We start from the raw sequence: 20,718 nt of genomic DNA on the forward strand, positions 1-20,718 counted from the left end.
GAAGCTGTGAGATCCTTAAACTTCTCTTTCTCACAGGAGGTCTAGTCTCCTGGACTCTTAAGGTAGAGAGTGCTGTGGAGAGACTCCTCACTCCTTGCCATTAAGATGGCTGCCACAGTCCAGCTATGTGCAGAAAAGTCTACAGTTACCCTCTCCCGACTCACTCCCCAGTCCTCAGAGTGTGGGCGCAGGTTGGGCTGGGATTGCGAGTGGAAGCAGAAACTACCCGGGTGGTTCTGCCAGCATCTTCTGGCAGTCCTCCTTGTTGAGTTGCAGTTTTGGATCAAAAGCCTGAGTCTTCCCAGTGTGTAACGAAGCAATCGAGCATGGAAGACTGGTTCCCAAGATCTGCCGCTGGGCAGGTGTCCACCGGGGGCAGTCGGCCGGTGAAGTGGAAGTGCTACCTCTGCACTTCCCACAAGTACAGCCATTGTAAGCCAGAGGGAGATGACAGGTGAGGTCAGGACCAGCTCTGCAGGGGATGCCCTCACTCTATATAGTCCTTTGCATTTATCTCAATGATGGGAGAAGAACAGCAATTGTTACTCCCTCTTAATCCAGTACCTAGTTGTTTGTACCAGTGAGATTCCCAGGATAAGGCCAGGTGGAAGTGGGACCAGAACAAAGGAGAAAGAGGGAACCGGAGAGGCCCAGCAACCACACTCCAAGGTCGCTGTTCTAGCTTTCTCCGTTGCTCTTTGTTCTCCAATTCCCCTAATGGGGCTGGTGAACCAAGTCGATTCCTGGCATGCCACACCTTTCTAAATATTCATGTGCCAAGCCCCCCAAGAGCTTGATCTGACCTCTAACCTTCCTTTCTCTAGCTGGTGGGTAGAATATTGATTATGTTGAAGGTAGGTAAAAGGCGGGGTTCCCAAGGGGACAACAATGTCGTTTTGCCTTTTATTTTTATTTTCGGTTCTTAATTTCTTTGAATTTCTCCCCTAATACTTTCTTTAAACCCCTTTCTGTTCTAGTTAATTTAGTCTCAGTTTTGTCTGTTGATTTAAAGGGACAGCCACTGTATGGCTCTCTCCTTTAGCAAAAGGAACTGGATTAATGTAGGAGGGGAAATAGAATGAGGAGTGAAAACTTGGGCGAGGCGTAGGCAGGGGTCAATAAAAGAGTAGAAAAATTAGCAAATGGTTTGATAAGTAGGCAGATGTTATAGGCAGTATTTACGAACTGTAAGCAGGGTTGGTACTAGTAACGTTGTTGTACTTTTAGAAGGGTCGCAGGGGTGAAGTGAAGAAAGCATCTGGTTGAAAGGGGAAGAGTGGACAAGAGCAGTGAGAGATGTGTTAGAAGGAGGCAAAGGTGCTTAGGAAGTGGTGATCTTGGTTTTGGCTTATGGAGGGGTTCACCTCTGCAAAATATATGGTCATTTTATTAAACAAGTTTCATGTTGTTCTCTGCCAGTCCCCTTCTTCCAGTGTTTGAGGACCTTTGTGGGAAAGGACTTTTAGGGAGGATTTAGAGGTGAATTGATGGGTTCAGTTGTGAGCATGGACAAAAGCACGCTTGATATGAACCAGCAGGGGAGGGCGAAGCCTTGGTAGGATTGGTGGAGAGATGATGATAGGTCAGTGTTACATGACAACTAGTGCCACATGGGATGTTGAACAATTTTCGAAAGGATCCTACGCCATCTGAAATTTTGGAGAAAGCATATTCTTGAAAAAAGATGGAAAGCTCTGTCATTTTTCTTTAGAAAATGTATGCACTGATTTCAATAGAGGTGTCTTTATCCTTTATTTGTGAAGGAACATAGACATTGAACCCAAAGGTATTATAATGCACAGTGCATATATTGAGATTGGGATGTGGGTGGAAAGTAGTCTACCACAAGCTCTACTTCATTTGCCCAGGAGTAAAATTACGGGGTAGCAGGGTGCAGCCAAGTCTTTATCTGCCTAGTGGTAATGTGCCTTGAGTGACAGCCTTCAGTCTGAGCTGTATCAGTCATATAGTGTTTTAGGAGGTGGTGGCCCTCAGCTCAGCGTATAGCTGCTCGAAGGTGGTGGGTGGAATTTACATCCCAACTGCTTGGGATTTATATCACCTGATGGACTTCACAATATGCCACTCAGTATCTATCTGGTAACTGTGCTTCTGGAGTTAAGAGTTCACATTTTACCTACTCCCGAAAGAGTTTTTGAGTTTAGAGGTTTATCGCTCTACTTGGCACACAAACTTTGCAGAAGGTCAGTCAGTACAATGGCGAATCATTGATACCACCCATGGCTTGGGGTTTACGTAGGACTTTGTGTGAAGAAATTAACAGTGGGCAACTTGAGACTTCATCAAACTAGCAGGTGGCCAGGGCTTTTGGAGCAATTCTATTAGATTGACGCTTCACTGAAGACCATGGAGTGCCTAAGGGAAAATGACTAGTACGACCCTTCGCTTCAACACCCCACTTGCATTTCTCCAGTTTTAATTGAGAAGATTCTACCCCCAGTGGTGTAATGTTCTAGTAACATTAGAGGCATTCTGCCTTGGGCTAAGCCAGTCATTAAAACCTCAGTCCTTTTCACCCAAATTGTACTTGGAAGCGGGCTACAATGCTATATTAAGGGAGTCTCGCTGAGGTATTTAACACTGGCTAAGAGAAGAAGGGGTGAACCTTCCCCTTGGCCAAAGGGTAAAACTCCTGACATTTGAGCCTGTTTGACTCGGTAAGGGACAGATTTAACTTTAACTAATTACCAGTTAAAAGGTTAAACCACTGATGGAAGGATAGTGTTCAACTCTAACTGATGGGATGACATAAAGTTTGCCTAAAAAGAGGTTCCATGAAGGACAGGGTAGGAATCTAGCTAGCTGTAAGCAAAAGTTAAACTCGTTAATAACCCAATAAGCGAGAAAACACAATCTCACGAAGGACAGTAGTAAAATATCCTCTCTGGGTTGGTTACATTCCCTCTAAAGAGAGAGCAAGGGTAGAAAGTGTCTTACTCTTAAGTAAGCGTGGCAGATAAATTCTAGCTGAAGGGAAGTCACTTGCAGGGGAGTACATAATACCATTGGAGAAGGGGAGGAGGTGTGTAACTAAACTGTTAGGAGCTCCATTGGATACATTTTCTACAACATTGTTCCTTCAAGGCCAAGCTGTGATTGTCTTTTTTTATTATGATTTGCAAAATTTATGTTTCGTCTCTTAAATTTAATTTCACTTTTACGTTTTAGACTTAAGTTATTCTCCTTCCTAAACCAAATTCCTTTGTATGTTTTTATTTTATTTTGAGTTTTTGTTATCTTTTCTTTTCTTTTTTTATCTTTCCCATCTTTTGTTTTTTTCCCCCTTCTCCCCACTCCCTCTGAACTATTCCCTTAACAGAGCCGTCCGCACCCCCTCAGGATGTAAAGTGCGTCAGCACCAGGTCCACCGCAATTCTGGTAAGTTGGCGCCCACCACCGGTTGCCAGCCAAAACGGGGACCTGGCGGGATATAGCGTGCACTACAGAGCCCTGGAAGCAGAGGACACAGAGCCTAAGGAGGTGGCCCAAATCTCACCGGACACTCATCAAGTGCTGCTGGAATCGTTGGAGAAGTGGACTGACTACCAGATCACTGTGGCTGCGCACACGGAGGTGGGACCAGGGCCCGAAAGTCTGCCCATCATCATCCGCACCGATGAAGATGGTAATTTCCATTTTAGTTTATTCTAACCAAACCCCAGAACTATTGGTTTATGTCGCCATAACTGGATAATGATATACTGGCACCTATCTTACCCCAATTTCTCTATGGGCAGGGTTAACCAACAGGAAAGGATGCAGGTTTCAGTGTTGCAATTCTTATTCAATGTTGCAGGAAGTGTAGCACAAGTGGGATGCTTTTGGGGTTGGCTATCAGTAGACTATCCACCAGTCACTTTCTTTCTCTCCTGTTAGGGTGAATTGACTTCGCCATTGCATGCCCAAAGCTCCATGTCTGCTTTGGAGAAAAACTCAGAGTTGGAAAAAACATGTCTAAGTTAATAGAATAATGCTTAATGCAAAAACATGTTATGACCCTACTCCAGCAATTGAGCATTATTGTCTACAGGATGTGGTGCCTGGTTTTATCAGACTCTTTCTGGTCTTCCATTATATTGTGGACCTTGGATCTGTACATTTCACACTTCGCCTGTTCCATCATGGTTGCAGGATTTCATAGCCCACATTCACATATCCTAATGAGGCACTAAGCTATGGGTGTAAACCACCTCTGATCACTTTATGCCAGCTTCCAAATGCCCCTTGGTTAGCAGTGGTGAGACAAGCTCTCTCACTCAAAACAGATAGATCTATCTTTCAGTTTCAAGAATCATCTCACCTTGAAGGGGGAGATAAGAGGAATATCCTAGAGTTCCTCCTACTGACTTATACCATAAAAAAACAAAAGAGCCCGGCTGTGCTTAGTAAACGAACCCTCCAAAAGACAGAAAAAACACTAGGTTTTCTTATATAACCATCACCCACAGTGGTCACCCCTTAGTGGCATGCTTCATCATGGGGTTCCTCCTGTTCCGCTGCGGAGCGGGGCATGCTGCGACCTAAGAATTACATGGGAGCTCTTGTTGATGTGTTCTAAATGATGAAGGGTAATAGGAGTGGGAGAGGGCTTATGTAGGTGGTTTCTCTAACTTGTGGACGGTTCATTTATTAAGCACAGACGGGCTCTGTTGTTTTTTGATGGTGCAAGTTTCAAGAATGGGCATATTTTATAGAAAGATGAACTCCAAATCTGGAAATGGAAATGGGTCAATCCTAGACGTTGCCCTTTGCAGTGCTCCTACCAGGATTCTGGAACTGGGAGCATCACTGAAGGGGCTCACTTCACCTCTGCCAGAAAGCAAGCCCAGTTTAGCTTTACTGCAGTAGCTGCTGGTGTAGGATGGCAGTGCAGCTGTAGCCGCACATACACACAACGGGAAGGCGGGAACTGCCCAAAGTAAAACCCAGAAGTGATTTCTAGCAGTAAAGCTATGAAAACCATTGAGAGGAAAACACTCTTATCTAGAAGTGTACTGCTGAAGTACCGTGTGACCTGGGCCTGTCACAACCATATAGTCTTTTTATATGAACCAATATAGCATTAGTACCCAATTCGGAGAGAGTAAGCATTTGCAAGAGCTACAGCCATGTAGTACCTTAATAATGAATTCTCCTAGTCAATGCTACTAAAGTAGCATCTTCTATGTAGGCATCAGAATAGGACTTGCAATGTTCTACCTACTGGTTGATGATGTTCCATTCGGTCATAGCCTCTGCAGATTGAGTGCCAATGACCTTATAGAGAGGATGTTGCCCTGAGCAGGGGGTGCTGCTAAAGTTATTTCCATTGCCCCTGGTTTAAGCGTACCAGATTGTTTCCCAGCCATTAAAACTGGGTTGGTTCGTATCTATTGTGACAGAATTTCTTTTAATCAAAGTAATGTTGCTTGCTACCATCCATTGTTTTATGGATATTCTCATGTCAGTTGCCACTGGTTTGATCAGTTGCGATTGGTGCCTGTTAGTTGTTAATGGATTCGTTCTTATGTGCTGTCACTTGATTGGTTTACATGTATTGTCATGGAATGGGTTCTTATTCATTGTAAGTGGGTGGTTATTATCTGTTGATTAATGAGTTCAATAAGGTTTTATTGCCCACTCACACACACTGCGTAACTAGGTTGGTTCTCGTACACTGTATTAGGATTGTTTCTTGTCCACTGTAATCATTCCTATAACTTTTCTCTGGATTTGTTCTCTTCAATTGTACACAAGTTGGGTATCATCCATTCACCTACAGTGGCCCCCTCCATTATAATTTAATCGATGCCTATCAAATCAAGGTGCAATGGATTGCAACCATTGTAGTCTGATTGGTGCTCACGGATTGGTATTTGATTGGTTCCCGTCCAAACTGGCTTGATGCCTTCGATTGTATTTGGGTTTGTTCCTTTATTTTGAATGTGGGTTGGTTTTTATTCAATATATTTGAATTTAATTCATTGGATTGGTCCTGATTCACTGTCGCTGGGTTTGTTATGACCCACTGTAGCTCGATTGGTTCTCGCACAGGGAAATGTGATTAGTTCACGTCCAGTGTCACATCATTGGTTCCTTTCACTCCATTAGCCCTGGATTGGTTCTCCTCACTGGCTTGGCCCCAGTCCATTGTAACATGATCATTTCTCATCTATTTCAATTGGGTATGCCCCATCTATTGTAATCAGATCGGTGCCTATTGATTTACTGGCTGGATTCCCAGCAATTGTTACTTGGTTAGTTCCCTTGCACGATTAGATTAGTTCCTAAACACTGTAATAAGATTGTTTCTTTTGCTTTTTAGGGATGAGTTAACCTCTTTTGCAATTGAGGTGGTTCATATCCTTAGTCATTTGTTTTAGGTCAATTCTGATTGGGTTGGTTCCTATCCGTTCACACTGGATTAGTGCCCATCCAAACTATCTTTGCTGGTCTCTGCAAGGATAGCCGTGCTGAAGTCTCCCATTTGTCTTGTATATCAAAGAGGGGATTGCTGGGGAAAACAGATTTGCAGTTTGCCAATAATACCTATTGTTCCTCTTTATCCAGTACCCAGTGCCCCACCCAGGAAGGTGGAGGTGGAAGTTCTGAACTCCACCGCCATTGTAGTATTCTGGCGCTCACCCATCCAGAATCGCCAACATGGACAGATCCGCGGCTACCAAGTGCACTATGTCAGGATGGAGAATGGAGAAGCCAAGGGGCTGCCCCAGATCAAAGATGTGATGCTGGCAGATGCCCAGGTGAGTGTGTTTATCCAAACAGTAGAGGTGAGCTATTTAGGGATCGGTGAGATGGAATTAATGCAGATAACAGTTTTGAACTTCTCCATACTTCTGCATAAAATATAGAATACCATCTCACTAGGCGACTAATTGGGAGGCCGCAGCTTAGGGATGTAGACAGTACACCCATTCCACATTTTCTGTCTACTACTCTTCTGTTCAGTGACCCCTTTGGAAGTTACCAGACTCCTTTCCCTCATGCTGCCTCTTTTTCTCTTCTTTCCTTTCACTTTTCTGCTTTCCGCATGTTTCCTCACAGTGGGAAACGGATGACACAACAGAATATGTAAGTAACATGCTGAATGCTACAAAAACCTCTCACCTGCTCCTTTCCCCATCCCTGTCTCAATCTGGTCCTAGTTTTGTTCAGAATTCCCCGAGCCCCCCTTGGAAGCATGTGTCTCATGCCTCAAGTTGTCCAGTTTGCAGTGTACAGTGCATGGCGTTTTTTGGATTGATGTGTTTATTCTTAATGTCCGGGGCATGGGTGCGTTGTTTGGTAGACTTGGTTTGAGCAGCAAGGTTAAGACTGTGGTGAACCCCTCATGTTAAGAAACGTTGACCCCCCCCCCACTCCCTCTCCTGCCCCTTTGCCCGATGGCTTCAGAGATTTCCCAAGTTTTTGCTGACACTCTGAGAAAAACAGGTTTTAAATGTGTGAATTTGGAACAATTGGTAACAGTTCACATGTGTGGTCTAGGTAAAACTCTGAAATTACCTTTGTTCCAAGTCCGACATGCACTTGAGAAGCTGTTGATCAAACCAAAGTACAAATGTACGCTACAGATTCATCCGTAACTATGGAATTCTGAAATCCAGTGCTTTCCAAATCGGTCATCACACTGAGCAATGCAAAGTTTGGTTAGGAAACTCGGAAATGCCTACTGAATTGCAACGCCGCCTGTCTATTTCTAGAGTATAAGGGTGTTCTCCATATTTGGAATCAGACTTTCTTAATTTCATTCCTGACCATGTTCAGTTTTCAAGCCTCCGATCCATGCTCACGTCTAACTCTTATGTTCTATATTCCTATCTTTGCTGGATCTCTAGGAGTATATCCCTACCTATATTGGGTCTCTGCTTGTTGTATCTCCGTCCATGCTTATTCCCCTTAAGCTGTATCTCTGCCCTCTTTGGCTCTCTTAAGGGCAGTGATCAAGCACACTGTGGTTTTTTAATCATTAAACATCTGTCCATATTTGGTCACCGTGAACATATCATACCAGTGATGGCTGGGCACTGTGAGCTTTTTCCCTGCCAGGGCTTTGTGAGTATGAGCTCAGTGAGAAGAATCCCTGCTCATACCTCCACTGTATGGACACATACAGGATCTCACTGCTTTATGTGTATGGTGGAATTATGTCCACGCCCTGCTTCTGGGTGTGTATCACTGTCCAAGAGTTTTCTCTGACAATCCTTTGAAGATCTATGATCATTCATGTCCTGATTCGTTTGTATCTTTCTGTAGCTAGCTGTGCAAATGCATTGTTAAAATTGTTGTGTCAACCAGTCATACAAGTACATTTCACCCTGGAACCTTCAGTTTTACCCGAACATACGCAGGGGTGGAGCTAGTTACTTAAATAAAAAGGGACGCCCCCTAGCCAGCCTTGAAGTATACTCTTACTTTTGTGGACATGGCTTATTTATAAAGCTTTGTAGCATGTTCAAAAAAGTGTCTGTCCAAAACAACACCTTTAATTCCTCACCTCCTGACCATATGTGAACAGTACTGACACACTTTGGAATAATGTAACCATAGCGTGTCTCCAGAAGATGCATGGGTTTAGAGCACGTGTTAACATGCATGTTGCACGTATGTTTGCTAGAAAGTTATCTACCCTAAGTGATCCTGTGTTTGTGTGTGTGATTTTTCATGGTGCGTGGACGTGATCCCTAATGTTTTAAAATGGCAACGGCTCCTACCAGATATATTGAAAGTCTTAAAAATAGTAATGGATGGACAGACATGATACTTGTAATAAGAGAATCCCCAAGGTACTTCGCGAGACCTAGTGGGCTACCATAGATCCATGTTTTCTTCAAGAGATGCACAGAGTCTTCAGAAGACGCTTGCAACCTCTAGAGGGCTTACAAGAAGCCGGAGGTGTGTACAAGAGATATCCATCTTGTTCGATCAGCTTGTATCTGGGAGAAGTTTATAGGTAAGTTTTATAGTCCCTCAAAGGGTCTCTTGGAGGATTCTAGAGTCTGCAGCATGTGTGTCAATGCATGTATACATATCACATTTGCAGTGTACTTGTGACGAATGCCTGCATAAGAGACCTAGTGTGTGACAATCACGTTGCCCAAAACAACAAAAATATCTTTGAAAATTATTGTGGCACCACCTTTAGGAAGTGTCAGTGCTGCCTTAGTCGGTGTGGAACTTGTCCAGTAGTTTGTTTGTCACGTCAAAACCCCGGAGTCACTCGCTGTTCTTTCTCTTCTAATCAGGAAATGGTCATCTCTGGGTTGCAGCCCGAAACCACCTACTCCATCACTGTAGCTGCCTACACAATGAAAGGGGACGGCGCCCGCAGCAAACCAAAAGTGCTTGTGACTAAAGGTGCAGGTAAGAGAAGTTCATACACCAGTGATTACTTCAAGCCCTGGGTGGTAACATGTCAGAATTAAACTCAATACATTTATACCAAGAGACACAACTTCAAACTCCTCACCTTGTCACACAAAATAGTCAGTCATCCTCTACGATCACTCATTCAACATAAGATAAACTCACAACAGTGTTAACTCTATAACTATCAAATCCCTCTGTATTCCTGATTCACAGGTTTTACCCTTATCTTTCCATAATATGAATTTCCCACTTTTGAAATGTGAAAGTCAATCAATGTTTGCTTTACCACCACAACTGGCCATAACTAGGTTGTTCCTTATGAACGATGTAGCAATGTGTAGTGTCTTCTTACAAGACGTTAAGAGTTTGTTGTTTTATTTTTATCCCGGCCTTGTCCAGCACGGGGTTCAAAAACAATTTCTATTCAAATTGCAGACAAGAAAAGGAAAATAGTTAGATGATGAAACAAGCGGATTTTTTCTGACTTGAATAGAGTGAGAAGGGCGTAGCAAAGCTTCAGGCTTTTGTTAATAATTCTCCACACCACGTTAGGGTTTAGTATAGCAATGTTTTATGAACAGCCTATTTTAACGGCTGGGGTAGACTCAGTGTGATGGCTGCAGATTTCAAGAGGTAGGAGGATCCGCTCTTCATGTTGATGTTTTCAATTGTTTGTTCCATCAAATATTCCCAAATTATATGGGCACTGAAAATAAAGAGATGTCTGAAACTAAATGCTGATAAATTGGAGATTTTATTGTTCGGCAGCTCCCAACAACTTTGGGACGACACCTGGTGGCCCAACACTCTTGGCACCCCCCCAAACTAACTCAGACGGCGAGGAATTTGGGAGTTCACATTGACATTGTCAATGAAAAACCACGTAACCACTATCTGTGGTAAAGGCTTTGCGCTACTGAAGATGCTACGAAGAGTGTTTCCATGAATTCCCTTGGAATGTAGAAAGATCTTAGTCCAGTCTCTACTAATTAGTAGACTTGACTACGGGAATTCCCTATTCGTTGGCATGGCGGATTACCTATTTTCAAAATTACAGCTTGTTCAGAATGCGGCAGCAAAAGCCGTATGCAACAAAAGGAAATAGGACTCCGCTACAAGTTGTTTGAGAGCCTTACACTGGCTGCCAATGAGAGAAAGAGCCACTTTTAAAATACTGTGCATCACCCACAGAGTATTGCACAAAACCGGCCCAACCATCCTAAAAAACAGAATCAATTTCTATGTACCAAATAGAAATCTTCGCTCCCAATTCACAGCAAGAGCGATAACTACCTGAATAAAGAAGGTTAGGACGGGTGGCCGTGCCTTCTCACACTTAGCTGCAAACCTGTGGAACAATTTACCGACAGATCTGAGACTTACTGATGACTACCTGACTTTTAGGAAAAAACTTAAAACCATACTGTTCCCTAACACTCACTAAAATCATCATCGACCAGTGCTAGCTCTCTGTACATTGCCTATTTTAGCGCCATGATATCCTTTTAGGATGAATGCTAGCGCTTTAAAAATACTTTTACCATTTACCATTTACCATTCAAAATACAGTGAGATACAGCCTCGCCTGGAGTAACATGTGTTTACAAAAACCCTCCGCTTTTGGTCTTTATGTAAATTCCACAGCTTTATTCAAATGCTTGATTTCCCTTGTATGCAAATCAGCTGTGTGTTCCCCTTTCACACAATGTTGTGTGGCATCCCTTTTTGTTCTCACCAAAAACATTTCAGCCAATGAGATTGTTGGTTCCTGTCAAATCCATGAAGGCTGTTGGTTGGATATTGCTGCTTTTCCTGTAATATCTGAATATGATCTTTGTGCTCTGCTAAGTGGGAAAGTTTTGGCTTATTGTACTTCTAACAGAAGGACTGTGATTCTCAAAGGGAACAGCTTGAGTGCAAGATGTCACTTATGAAGATTTCCGTTTAAAATAGTCTGTTTATGGGGTATGGGGCGGGTATAAATTCTCAGAGCTTCGCTCCTGTCCCACCGAAATACGAATACATCAGAGCCCTGTAGTGCTTCAGCCCTCAATGAAAGTTGAGGAGGGACATCAAGACAGGCCAGGTGAGAGGCCAATGATCTGGCATGCATCCTGACTGCAACAAATTGAAGACAAGCCCAGCAACGTGGGCTGGACTGAAGCAGTAGCTGCCATTTTGGATTTCTACGCTGTTAGTTACCCTAAAGAAGGAAGGCCAAACAAAGACAACACAGCAGAGATTGGATTGAATGCTGCCAGTTAATTCACCGCCGTGAACGGTAGGACATAACCTAACTTCAACAACATATCATGTATAGCTGCCACAGAAGATGGATGGCAATCTCAGAGTACGGCGAAACAGAGTGCAACACATCCAGAGGAAAAGAGGTAGGCCATTTCCGAGCCTCCAGGCAGGCCACATAGGATCCATGCAGTGTGAAGATGTGTGGCAGCGCAACCCTGGGGCATCAGATGTCCACATACAGTTTGACAGACATTGTGCCCCTCCCACACACTCCCAACTCGTTGGCCTCACTAGTTTTGGTAACTGGTATGAGCCAGGAAAAAGACAAACAACCAGGGCGATCGCCATTAGTCAGCAGGCTGGTTTACATTGGTATACCATGCCTGCACAGACTTCACTAGAGACATATCCCTAGGGGCGGTAACTAGCTGGGAACAGACGCCCCTGCTCTTTACAATGCAAGCACATACAGCGTAACAAAGCAAAAGAGCTGACACAAGCCAGACACCCAACGACCAACACTTGGAGTCTCACCTTAGGCCAACTACACTAGACCAACCTACCTTGTTAATGAAATGCAATCACAACTCAGCCCCTTCCTGCAGGGACACAAGTACAAACAAACAGAAGAACCCCACATGATGGGCACAGTGAGAAGTAGGTGTGAACATTGTAAACACTTCACAATTAGTAAATTACTCTGATTGAGGACTCCTCCAAGCTGGGCATTGACCACAGACATCAATATGACTGCCAACAGGAGGCACAAAGACACCTCCATAATCAATATGCTGCCTCAAAGGAGGCCTAGAGGCAAAAAGAAAAGCAAACCCCTTGATTCATCAAACCCACACCTGAGAAGCTGACAGAAGAGCATATATCCATGGCGATCAAGTAAAGAGTTCGACCAGAACTTCTTGAATGAATGAAATAAAGTGAGACAGGAATGATTACATGCCAACTGATGTAATCCATCAATGAACTAGAACAAAAATTTCACAGACACCCTCATAATATTGTATTGCAACATTTATATAGTGATTTCTACCCCAATGGGGTGTGCTGAAGCGATTGCCTACATAAGTAGTACGCAACACTATTTTGGATTTGTCACTTTAAGTGCGTTTTCTTTGTTTTAATCCTATGTGGGAAGTGTTTCCATGTTATGGGTGACGACTACCGAGGTGTAGTTATCGTGCTGTAGAATGCAGCGCTTAGCAGTGCTATGGATGAAGAAGTGTGTGAGACAGGAGCAGAGTTTATGGTTTTCAGTAAGCTGGCATCTTTGAGCAGCTCTACAGGTCCCTTTATGGCATTTGGTTTGTTCTCTTCTGTTCTTAGTACATTTAGCTAGTTACTGCACTGGGTCCATTGTGAGATATTTGTTTAAATTCCAAGTCCTGAGCGAATATCGGCTAAAGGGAGAAACGGTGGAGAGATGTGCTGGGGTGCTCTTTCTTAATATTATCCCATATCAGATTGTCTTCGAGATGTCAAGAAGCAAATGAAGCTTGTTTTGGGACTTGCAGTGGTGGACTAAATAGAAATCTGATAGCCAGCGGCATGTGTCGGATCTCTTCAGTTATTCCATGCCTGCTCAGTTAGTGATGGGTGGTTTATTCCCCGGGGACTGCTACAGTGCTGGGTGATGGACATGACACTTAGCAGTTTTGTCTTATGAGAGTGTAAGAGTGTCGAGCAGTAAAAGAGAAGCATTATGCAGCTTGTGTGAACTACATTGGACTGCCCAACCAGTGAGTGTTATAGGACTAGCATTAGTCTTGGTTATATATTGTATTGTAATTGCTTTCACATAGCACTTACTACCACCGACAAGGTGTTGTGGGGCTTTACACTGGGGAGCACTCTGCTCTGGACCTCCGGGTTGGTAGTAATCAAGATTAGTCTTGCACTCACAAGGAAGCCATGCCATGCATTTACTCACAAGTTCTATGTGGTAGAATAAATTACTAGGAGTTAGGCGGGTCCATTAGTGGAAGGGGGGATACGTGAATTCACACATTGATTGGAGATAATAATAGAAGAGCTACAGTAGCTTAGGTATAGTTATGTGGCAGAGGTTTGACTTTTAAAGCAAAGGTTGTGATCTTTGATATGAAGTGAGGGCAATTTGTAGAGGAGGCATGCAGAGTATGGAAAGGAAGAAGAGTCCATCAAAATAAAAACATTGTCTACAATCGGAAATTTTAAGGCCAAGCCAGTTTTCATGCAGGGTTTTTATTGGGAATATTGTGGGGGGTTGCGGGTGCATGTAAAACTGTAGAAAGACACAATATTATATGCATGCATTGTAATATCACTGTAGACCATAAGAACACTGCATGCTCACCACACTGTCATCGACAAGTAAACAGAGTTAAAAGGAATATAGTTTCATTTTCTCATAAAATCCAATGGAAGGAAAATGCAAAACAGAATTGTTGTATTTGAGATGTTTGTGCTAGAGATGCTGTTCCTCTTTGCCTCTGCTGCTCAGAGCAGGCAGCACCAGGGCTGCCGCCAATCTGGAGCATCCCCAACATGGGCACAACGAATGTGAGATCTTTCATCCGGCTATCATTCAGCCGTCCTGCAGCAGTAATCAAACCAAAGAAAAGGTCCTGCCTAGAAACTCCCTTACCCGAGCAGTAGAAATTGCAGTCCCACCCTCACATGTATCTGTTTGCCTTACTGCGGCCTGCTTTCTATACACAGGGCCCTCTTGCATGTTCTGGTACTGCTGCTTCCTGCCGCGCCTTAAGGCATTCCGGTGCCATATTTCCATTTTTATTGTACTTGTACTGAGCTACATAATCTCTTTTGAATAATCAAGGAACACTAACATACTGAGCAAATTAAGGGACAGCTGCTCCGTCTATAGGAGCCGGAATGTGTATTACCTTTTCACTCAATCTAAAAGAAACTGATGAACCCTTGAGGAGGCACACAGTGCACTATAACAGTGCACAATCTGTTACTGTGCTTGGAGGAACCTTTCAATTTTACTGAGTGAATCCTTTATAGATTCACATGCTCTGCATACTTCTGCTAACTTGTGGCTGGTTCAAAATTCCTTCTCATGGTGCTTTTCTTTGAAACAATGTTTTTCAGTCAAGCTAAGCATCAACCGGAGAGTGTCTGCACTGAAAGTGGCAGACGTTCCGCCTCGCTTCACATTCTGCACCATCTACAGTTTTTTTTTCTGCCATCTTGTTCAATTGCAATTATACAGAGCAGACGTTTCCACAGAGTATAAGTAAACCGCAAAGATGAAAATGAAACCTAAGTCGAAGCGGAGCGCAGATAAACACAAAGACAGGATGGTGCTGCATTTCTGCATCAAGAACATAGATTAGGACAGTTTGCATAAGAATTTATGCTACTTCTTTCAATGCGAGGCATACTGAGTCTCATGTTTTTCAGGGCCATGGAAAGTGCACTGCCTGTAACGTATATATTGAGGTCAGAAAAAGAGACGCAAGTGCCAATCACGTTTTACACTCACTTTAAGGGACAGGTTACACTGGCAAGGAGGGTCAACTCCCTTCTTTAGTGCTAAGGAGATAGCAATGCCTGAAAGTGAATCCCAGAGATAGCAAGCATCCTGATCACCATTAAACTAGGTAAAGTAGGATATTTATGAGTTTGCTATTTAACTACCAAAGATTATAAAAGTTTGGGTTAACCACTGACCACAGAAAACATTCTTATTTACAATCATTTCATTTATATGCATTTTATGTGGATACAGTGAAAATCTGGTAATGTTCTGTCCCAGTTTTAGGTCAACTTCCTCTACTAAACACCATAATACGGTGCAGTTTGGATCAATGGAAAAGTCAGTGTTGCCACTTTTAGAGACGTTTGGAAGAGGATATGAAAAGTTAACCCCAAGAGCAAAATAATAAGCCTGATTAACAGAACAGATTGATTACTGAAGAGATGATGCTAACAGAAAAGTAATTTTAATCATAAACTAATATGACTGAATTTTAAGAGACTCTATGACATCCTATCTTATTAGCAACTGTCTCACTTCAAGGGGTTGAGGCAATGATCTGATAACCATGTCATCTACATGGGCACCAAAAGCTATGAACATGCAAGAGGAGACGCTACACTGACAAGTGTCACCAAGTCGAATAAAGAATCCAAAATGGGTCAAACTTATAATAAAGTTAAAGGGACTGAACATCATGTGATGTTATGAAACAAAAGCAGCAGGAAACCGTTTTCTGCCTAAAGTGGTTGCACGAAATTGGGACAAGGCAGAACCCGTACATCAAAGCTTTTAAATTGATATCATTTGGCCTGGAGCTTAAAATTCTGTGTTCTAAACTCAGACAAGCTTAGCATCTCAAGGAACAACGAAGAGCACTTCTTTTGGGACTTCACCACGGCTGAGAATTGTGTTAACCTCCTTGAAGATTTGGGTAGGACCTGAAGGGATCAGTGAAGTTTAAGGACGGTCAGGTCGATCGGCGTGAACCAGCCAACAACTTGCTGCAAATTTGTATTTATGCTCTGCAAAAAAAAAAACATCTCTAACTGTTGTCATTGCTTAGCGCAAGCATTTATTATTTATTCCCGAATAAGGTATGCTTTTTTTTTAAATAAAACTTAGAATGGCTAGCAGTCCAAGAGAAAAAATGTGCGGGAATCCCTCATTTGAGTTCTACATCAGTGTCAGTCTATGCGTAATCCCCAATTTTGTCCATGGAATTCCCTTGGTCGTTATGGTTTTCCAAAAGTGGTATTTTTACTGCAGTATCACTTGGATTGGTAGAGGACAGTTGGATGAATGTTTCTTAGGTTTGCTTGGCCTGTTATGCACCATATACCTCGTTATATCTTTCTTTAAAAAAAATAATCTTTATTTGTAAAGTTTTGAACAATAAAGAAAGAGAGAAGAAAAATGCAAACAAGGGTGGAGAAAGGTAGGGCGGGTGGGGGGTTAAATCCAGGGTGATTGCAGCACCAGGGGGTAAAGGAAAGGCTATAAGCTAGAGGGGCGAAAGCATCACATTAGCATTCAGGGTGCATTATTTCAACTGACTCGCGCATAAGCAAGAGCATTATCCCCTCCCCTGCTGGTGACGGAACCACTCCGTCATCAGCCGCGGTCGCACTGTGCTGATGACGGAGCGGTTCCGTCATGGCCCGCTTGGAACGCCTGCGCGGCGCGGATTCCGCGCCTGCGCTGAACGCTCTATTGAGCGGGCGGGGCCGTGGCGGAACCGCTCCGTCATCAGCACAGCGCGACCGCAGCTGATGGCAGAGTGGTTCCGTCACCAGCATGCGCCCGCCGCTCTTCCGCCCCGCCCCCCTAGCACTGCGGCGGAATAGCCGCCGCAGTGAAGGGTTTAAGCAAGTAGATCATCATTACACAATGACAGCGGTGCCAGAGCTTATTACAACAACTCATTGCCCTCCCCTCCAATTTGCTATTGGATGATGAGAGACCCAATGCTCGTTGTAGAATAGTAGGCCCAGGGGAGGTTGGGTTCATGCTTGCCCTATCCCTCTTAACATAAGTCTTAAACTGCAGCTAAGTACGTTCATACTTGTACATTATGTCTGTAACCACGGCAGTCAATCGTCCCATAGTGTAGATATGCCATATCTTAGTCCCCCACAAAGCCAGGCCAGGTGGAAGGGGTCCTTCCACGTATGGGCTATGGTTAGTCTTGCTGCCAGGAGGAAAAAGGTAAGCAACCTGCCCCGAGAGGTTGTGTATGGGTCGGCAGAATCTCCACCCCACCCGCCCTAATAAAAGTACTAGAGGGTCCTTTGGCAAGGACACTAAACAAATCTGGCTGATCAAAAGTAGTACCTCTGCCCAGAAATGCTCAACCTGTGCATTCCCACCACATGTGTATATATGTACCACTAGAGTCACAAGCTCTGCAGTAATTATCGGGAATGCCCCCCATGGCATGCAATTGAACTGGGGTGAAGTACCACCTTGTGAGTTGTTTATAAGAATTTGCATTATAGTTTAAGAAAATGGAGGTCTTGGCTGGGCGCGCCCAAAACCGCTGCCACATGTCATCAGCAATAGTGATCTCTAAATCCTGTTCCCATTGGGACTGGTACGGATGTCGTCAGGGCTGTAAAATGTCGCAAAGGGCGGAGTAGAGGCGCATAATACCTTTCCTAGTAGTGGACCCTTGTGCAAAGTGGTGTTCCAGGGATGTTTTGGCTCTACTGCCTTTAGTTTTCACGGAGGGTGTGTTTGCCCAATGTAGTAGTTGGTTGAGGCGGAACTCGTCCGCAGAGGTCAGATGAAAGTGTTGCCTGCAAGACTGCCAGTCCAAGGTGTTCCCATCTTGGTAATGATCCCCCAACAATGGAGACACTCCCTCTTCCCAGTCCGCAAAGCTAGTGTTGCGAGTGCCTGGCACAAATTCCGGATTATGCACAATGGGGGAAAGCAGGAAAGGTTATGTAGTGGCTGCCTGACTACGGTTGATTCTGCCCCAATGCCCCAGAAAGGTCGTGATAGCATATAAGGGTGTTTGCGGAGGTGTACAGCGGCCAGGGGGCCTCATCCACATAATATTCTGTAGGGGAATGACGGAGAAGCCCGCTCCAAAAGCACCCAAGGATAAGTAAAGGCATGGTTGTGCCAGAACAAGGCTGATTGTAATTGGGGAGGCGTGAAAATGCTATTCTACATTGGCAAAACCCCAGTCCATCATCCGACGATGTCTTATATAGTGTTACCTTTAGTATGCGAGTGTGGAATTAAGCCACACAAGTTTCAGCAGTCGCTTTTGAGCTTGTTAAGTAGTCTCTCGGAGAATCCAACCGGGCCAAGAATGCGTTATATACACTAGTCGCGGCAAATAATGAATCCTCACAGCATTAATACAACCCAGACACCCTCTCTCTTTACTTAAGGTGCTCATTGCTGCTTAAAACACATGCAAATAATGCAGTGGAAGGTATCAAACTAGCCCCACAAATTAACTACAAGGCTGGAAGACCAAGCCACCATTCGGCAGACTCCAGAACATCATTCTTTCAATTTGTATTGAAGGAAGAGGCATGCAGTGGTAACTGTTTGACAGTGGGAAGGAATGCCAAAAGTCCATCTGATTTGTACAGATTTTACACTCCTTAGGACTGCTGGAAAGGTAGTAATTCTGAGACTTTGTACTAAACCGTATTCATTTCTGATAGGGGCTATTCCATAAAAAAAATGCACCCGCAAATTAAACCTGCTAAAAATGATATAAAAGTTCCAACATATATATATATATATATGCTATATGTAGGTTTCATTGCTTGATATAATCAAGCAATGAAACACAAGTCTGATGCCATCTACAAAATAATCCAACTAGGTGGTCTTTTTATGGACTTGTACCTAACGTCTACATTTACTATTATAGTAGAGAATTTTTAGATCCAATGGCGGAGTCACGATTGCTGTTTGACAAAGTTCTTCTTCTGCTTTAGGGTTTCAGAGCTGTATATATTTACTCGCACACACACTTCAAAGTGGCCTCTATGTAGCGAGCATAGGACCTCAGGTGTGTGTGTGCGTTAGAAGCTAACCCAACTTCACCCTTGCTTGAGATGCACGGTCAATGTTGTATTTAATCCAAGCTATGTAAATGTCACTAGATGCTTCTTTCCTTTATGTGTATTTGTTAGTCCTACAATTAAGAGGAAAGTGCTGTGTGGAGTATCATTTGTTAAACTAACTATTACCAAGAGGATGTAGAGATTTAGAGGTGACCTTTCCATCTTCCTCTCAGGACATAAAATGCCTTGTTATGAAAGGTTGCACTCTATTCGGTAGTCTGTGTATCCAGGATTAATGTGGCCTGGAATTTCATAGCTAAGTCTCTGAGCTCCCTATCCTGTACCTCGGCGGTGGCCTTTTCTGCGTTCTAAGGCAAAGACCTCTTTGAGATATCAGTTTGTTGTGCACTGCACACATCCCATAGCTATAAAGTTGTTCAGTATTCAGCTTTCTATTTAAATCTGGGATATACAGATATATTACAGTTTATGGTATGCTGAAACGGTCAAGGAAATCTAATTACTTATCTTATTTCTCCACAAATATAGGAAGTGGTCTTCAGTTTTGCGCTCAGTTTTTAGGTCTCGGCTAAAAGACGCGCGTAAGCGCGTCTCCGCCGAGATCTTATGTCAGCGAGTAGCAGTCCCAGGAGACAGTCCTGGCCACGCGCATCCTTCCAGGTGATTTGTAACTGGAACGCGCGCTGTGGCCAGGCGCTGTCTCCTGGGAAGCGCAAGCACCACACACGCATGCGCATACACACACACACGCGCCCATGCACGCACATACATACATACATACATACAGAGACACCACCCCTGACTCCTACACACACGCGCGCACACACACAAGTGCACCGAGGCCCCCCTCCCCCCCCGCCATCACCGTCGCACACATACATACATACACACACACGAGCATACACACGAGCATACACACACGTGCACCAATCCCGCTCCAGCCTTTAGGAACTTACCTTACCTCAGCACGCGGCGCCCAACCTCCTGCTGGCGCGGCCCCGGGGCTCTACACCGCCCACAGGAGCCCCGGGCCGCGAGACGCAACGACTCCGCCTGCCTCCTCTTCAGTTCTGGTCTGAACGTGGCACCGCCCCTGTCACTGGCGACCGTGCCTGACTTCCGGGGCGGCCGCGATACGTGCCTAAACAATAGCGATGCGGGCCACTTCATCTTTGGATTTTCATCCTAATCCTCTGGGGGCAAACATACATACAACTGCCCAACTATTTCCAAAAACGTACCCTAACAAAATGACAGATCTATTGGCTTTACCAGTGCATATTTTGTAATCCTTGCGTATTATTCAGAAAATACATATTTTTACTGTTTCTTACAAACGTGTTTTGACCTTCAAGTTATGCTAACTTTAATGATGCTTTAAATGTTTGTTGCATAATATATCCCTCACAAATCTCTGAAGAGTTCTGTGCTCCGCTATGTTAGCAAGTAGGCTCAAATACCTTCCAAGTGGCCTGGTTTCGCTGATAGGGAGCTCTGTTGCAGCTCACATAAAGACAGTGACCTCTCACT

At 43.9% G+C, this 20,718-nt stretch overlaps 1 protein-coding gene across 8 annotated transcripts in view; it reads left to right on the forward strand.

Moving 5' to 3' along the window:
- PTPRS (protein tyrosine phosphatase receptor type S) overlaps positions 1-20,718 on the forward strand; it is a 521,512-nt gene that overhangs the window by 391,125 nt on the left and 109,669 nt on the right. For 4 of the 8 annotated variants that reach the window (XM_086947045.1, XM_086947044.1, XM_086947047.1 and 1 more), the window contains exons 11-14: positions 3,341-3,646; positions 6,571-6,764; positions 7,066-7,092; positions 9,264-9,381. The exons of 2 other annotated variants lie outside the window; for them this stretch is intronic. In XM_086947045.1, coding sequence (XP_086803171.1) covers positions 3,341-3,646; positions 6,571-6,764; positions 7,066-7,092; positions 9,264-9,381 — 645 coding nt within the window. The remainder of the gene's footprint in view (positions 1-3,340; positions 3,647-6,570; positions 6,765-7,065; positions 7,093-9,263; positions 9,382-20,718) is intronic. 2 more of the 8 variants (XM_086947049.1, XM_086947046.1) reach the window with 1 other exon arrangement.

Source organism: Lissotriton vulgaris, chromosome 12, assembly GCF_964263255.1.
Source record: "Lissotriton vulgaris chromosome 12, aLisVul1.2, whole genome shotgun sequence".
In the NCBI taxonomy this organism is placed as follows: domain Eukaryota; kingdom Metazoa; phylum Chordata; class Amphibia; order Caudata; family Salamandridae; genus Lissotriton; species Lissotriton vulgaris.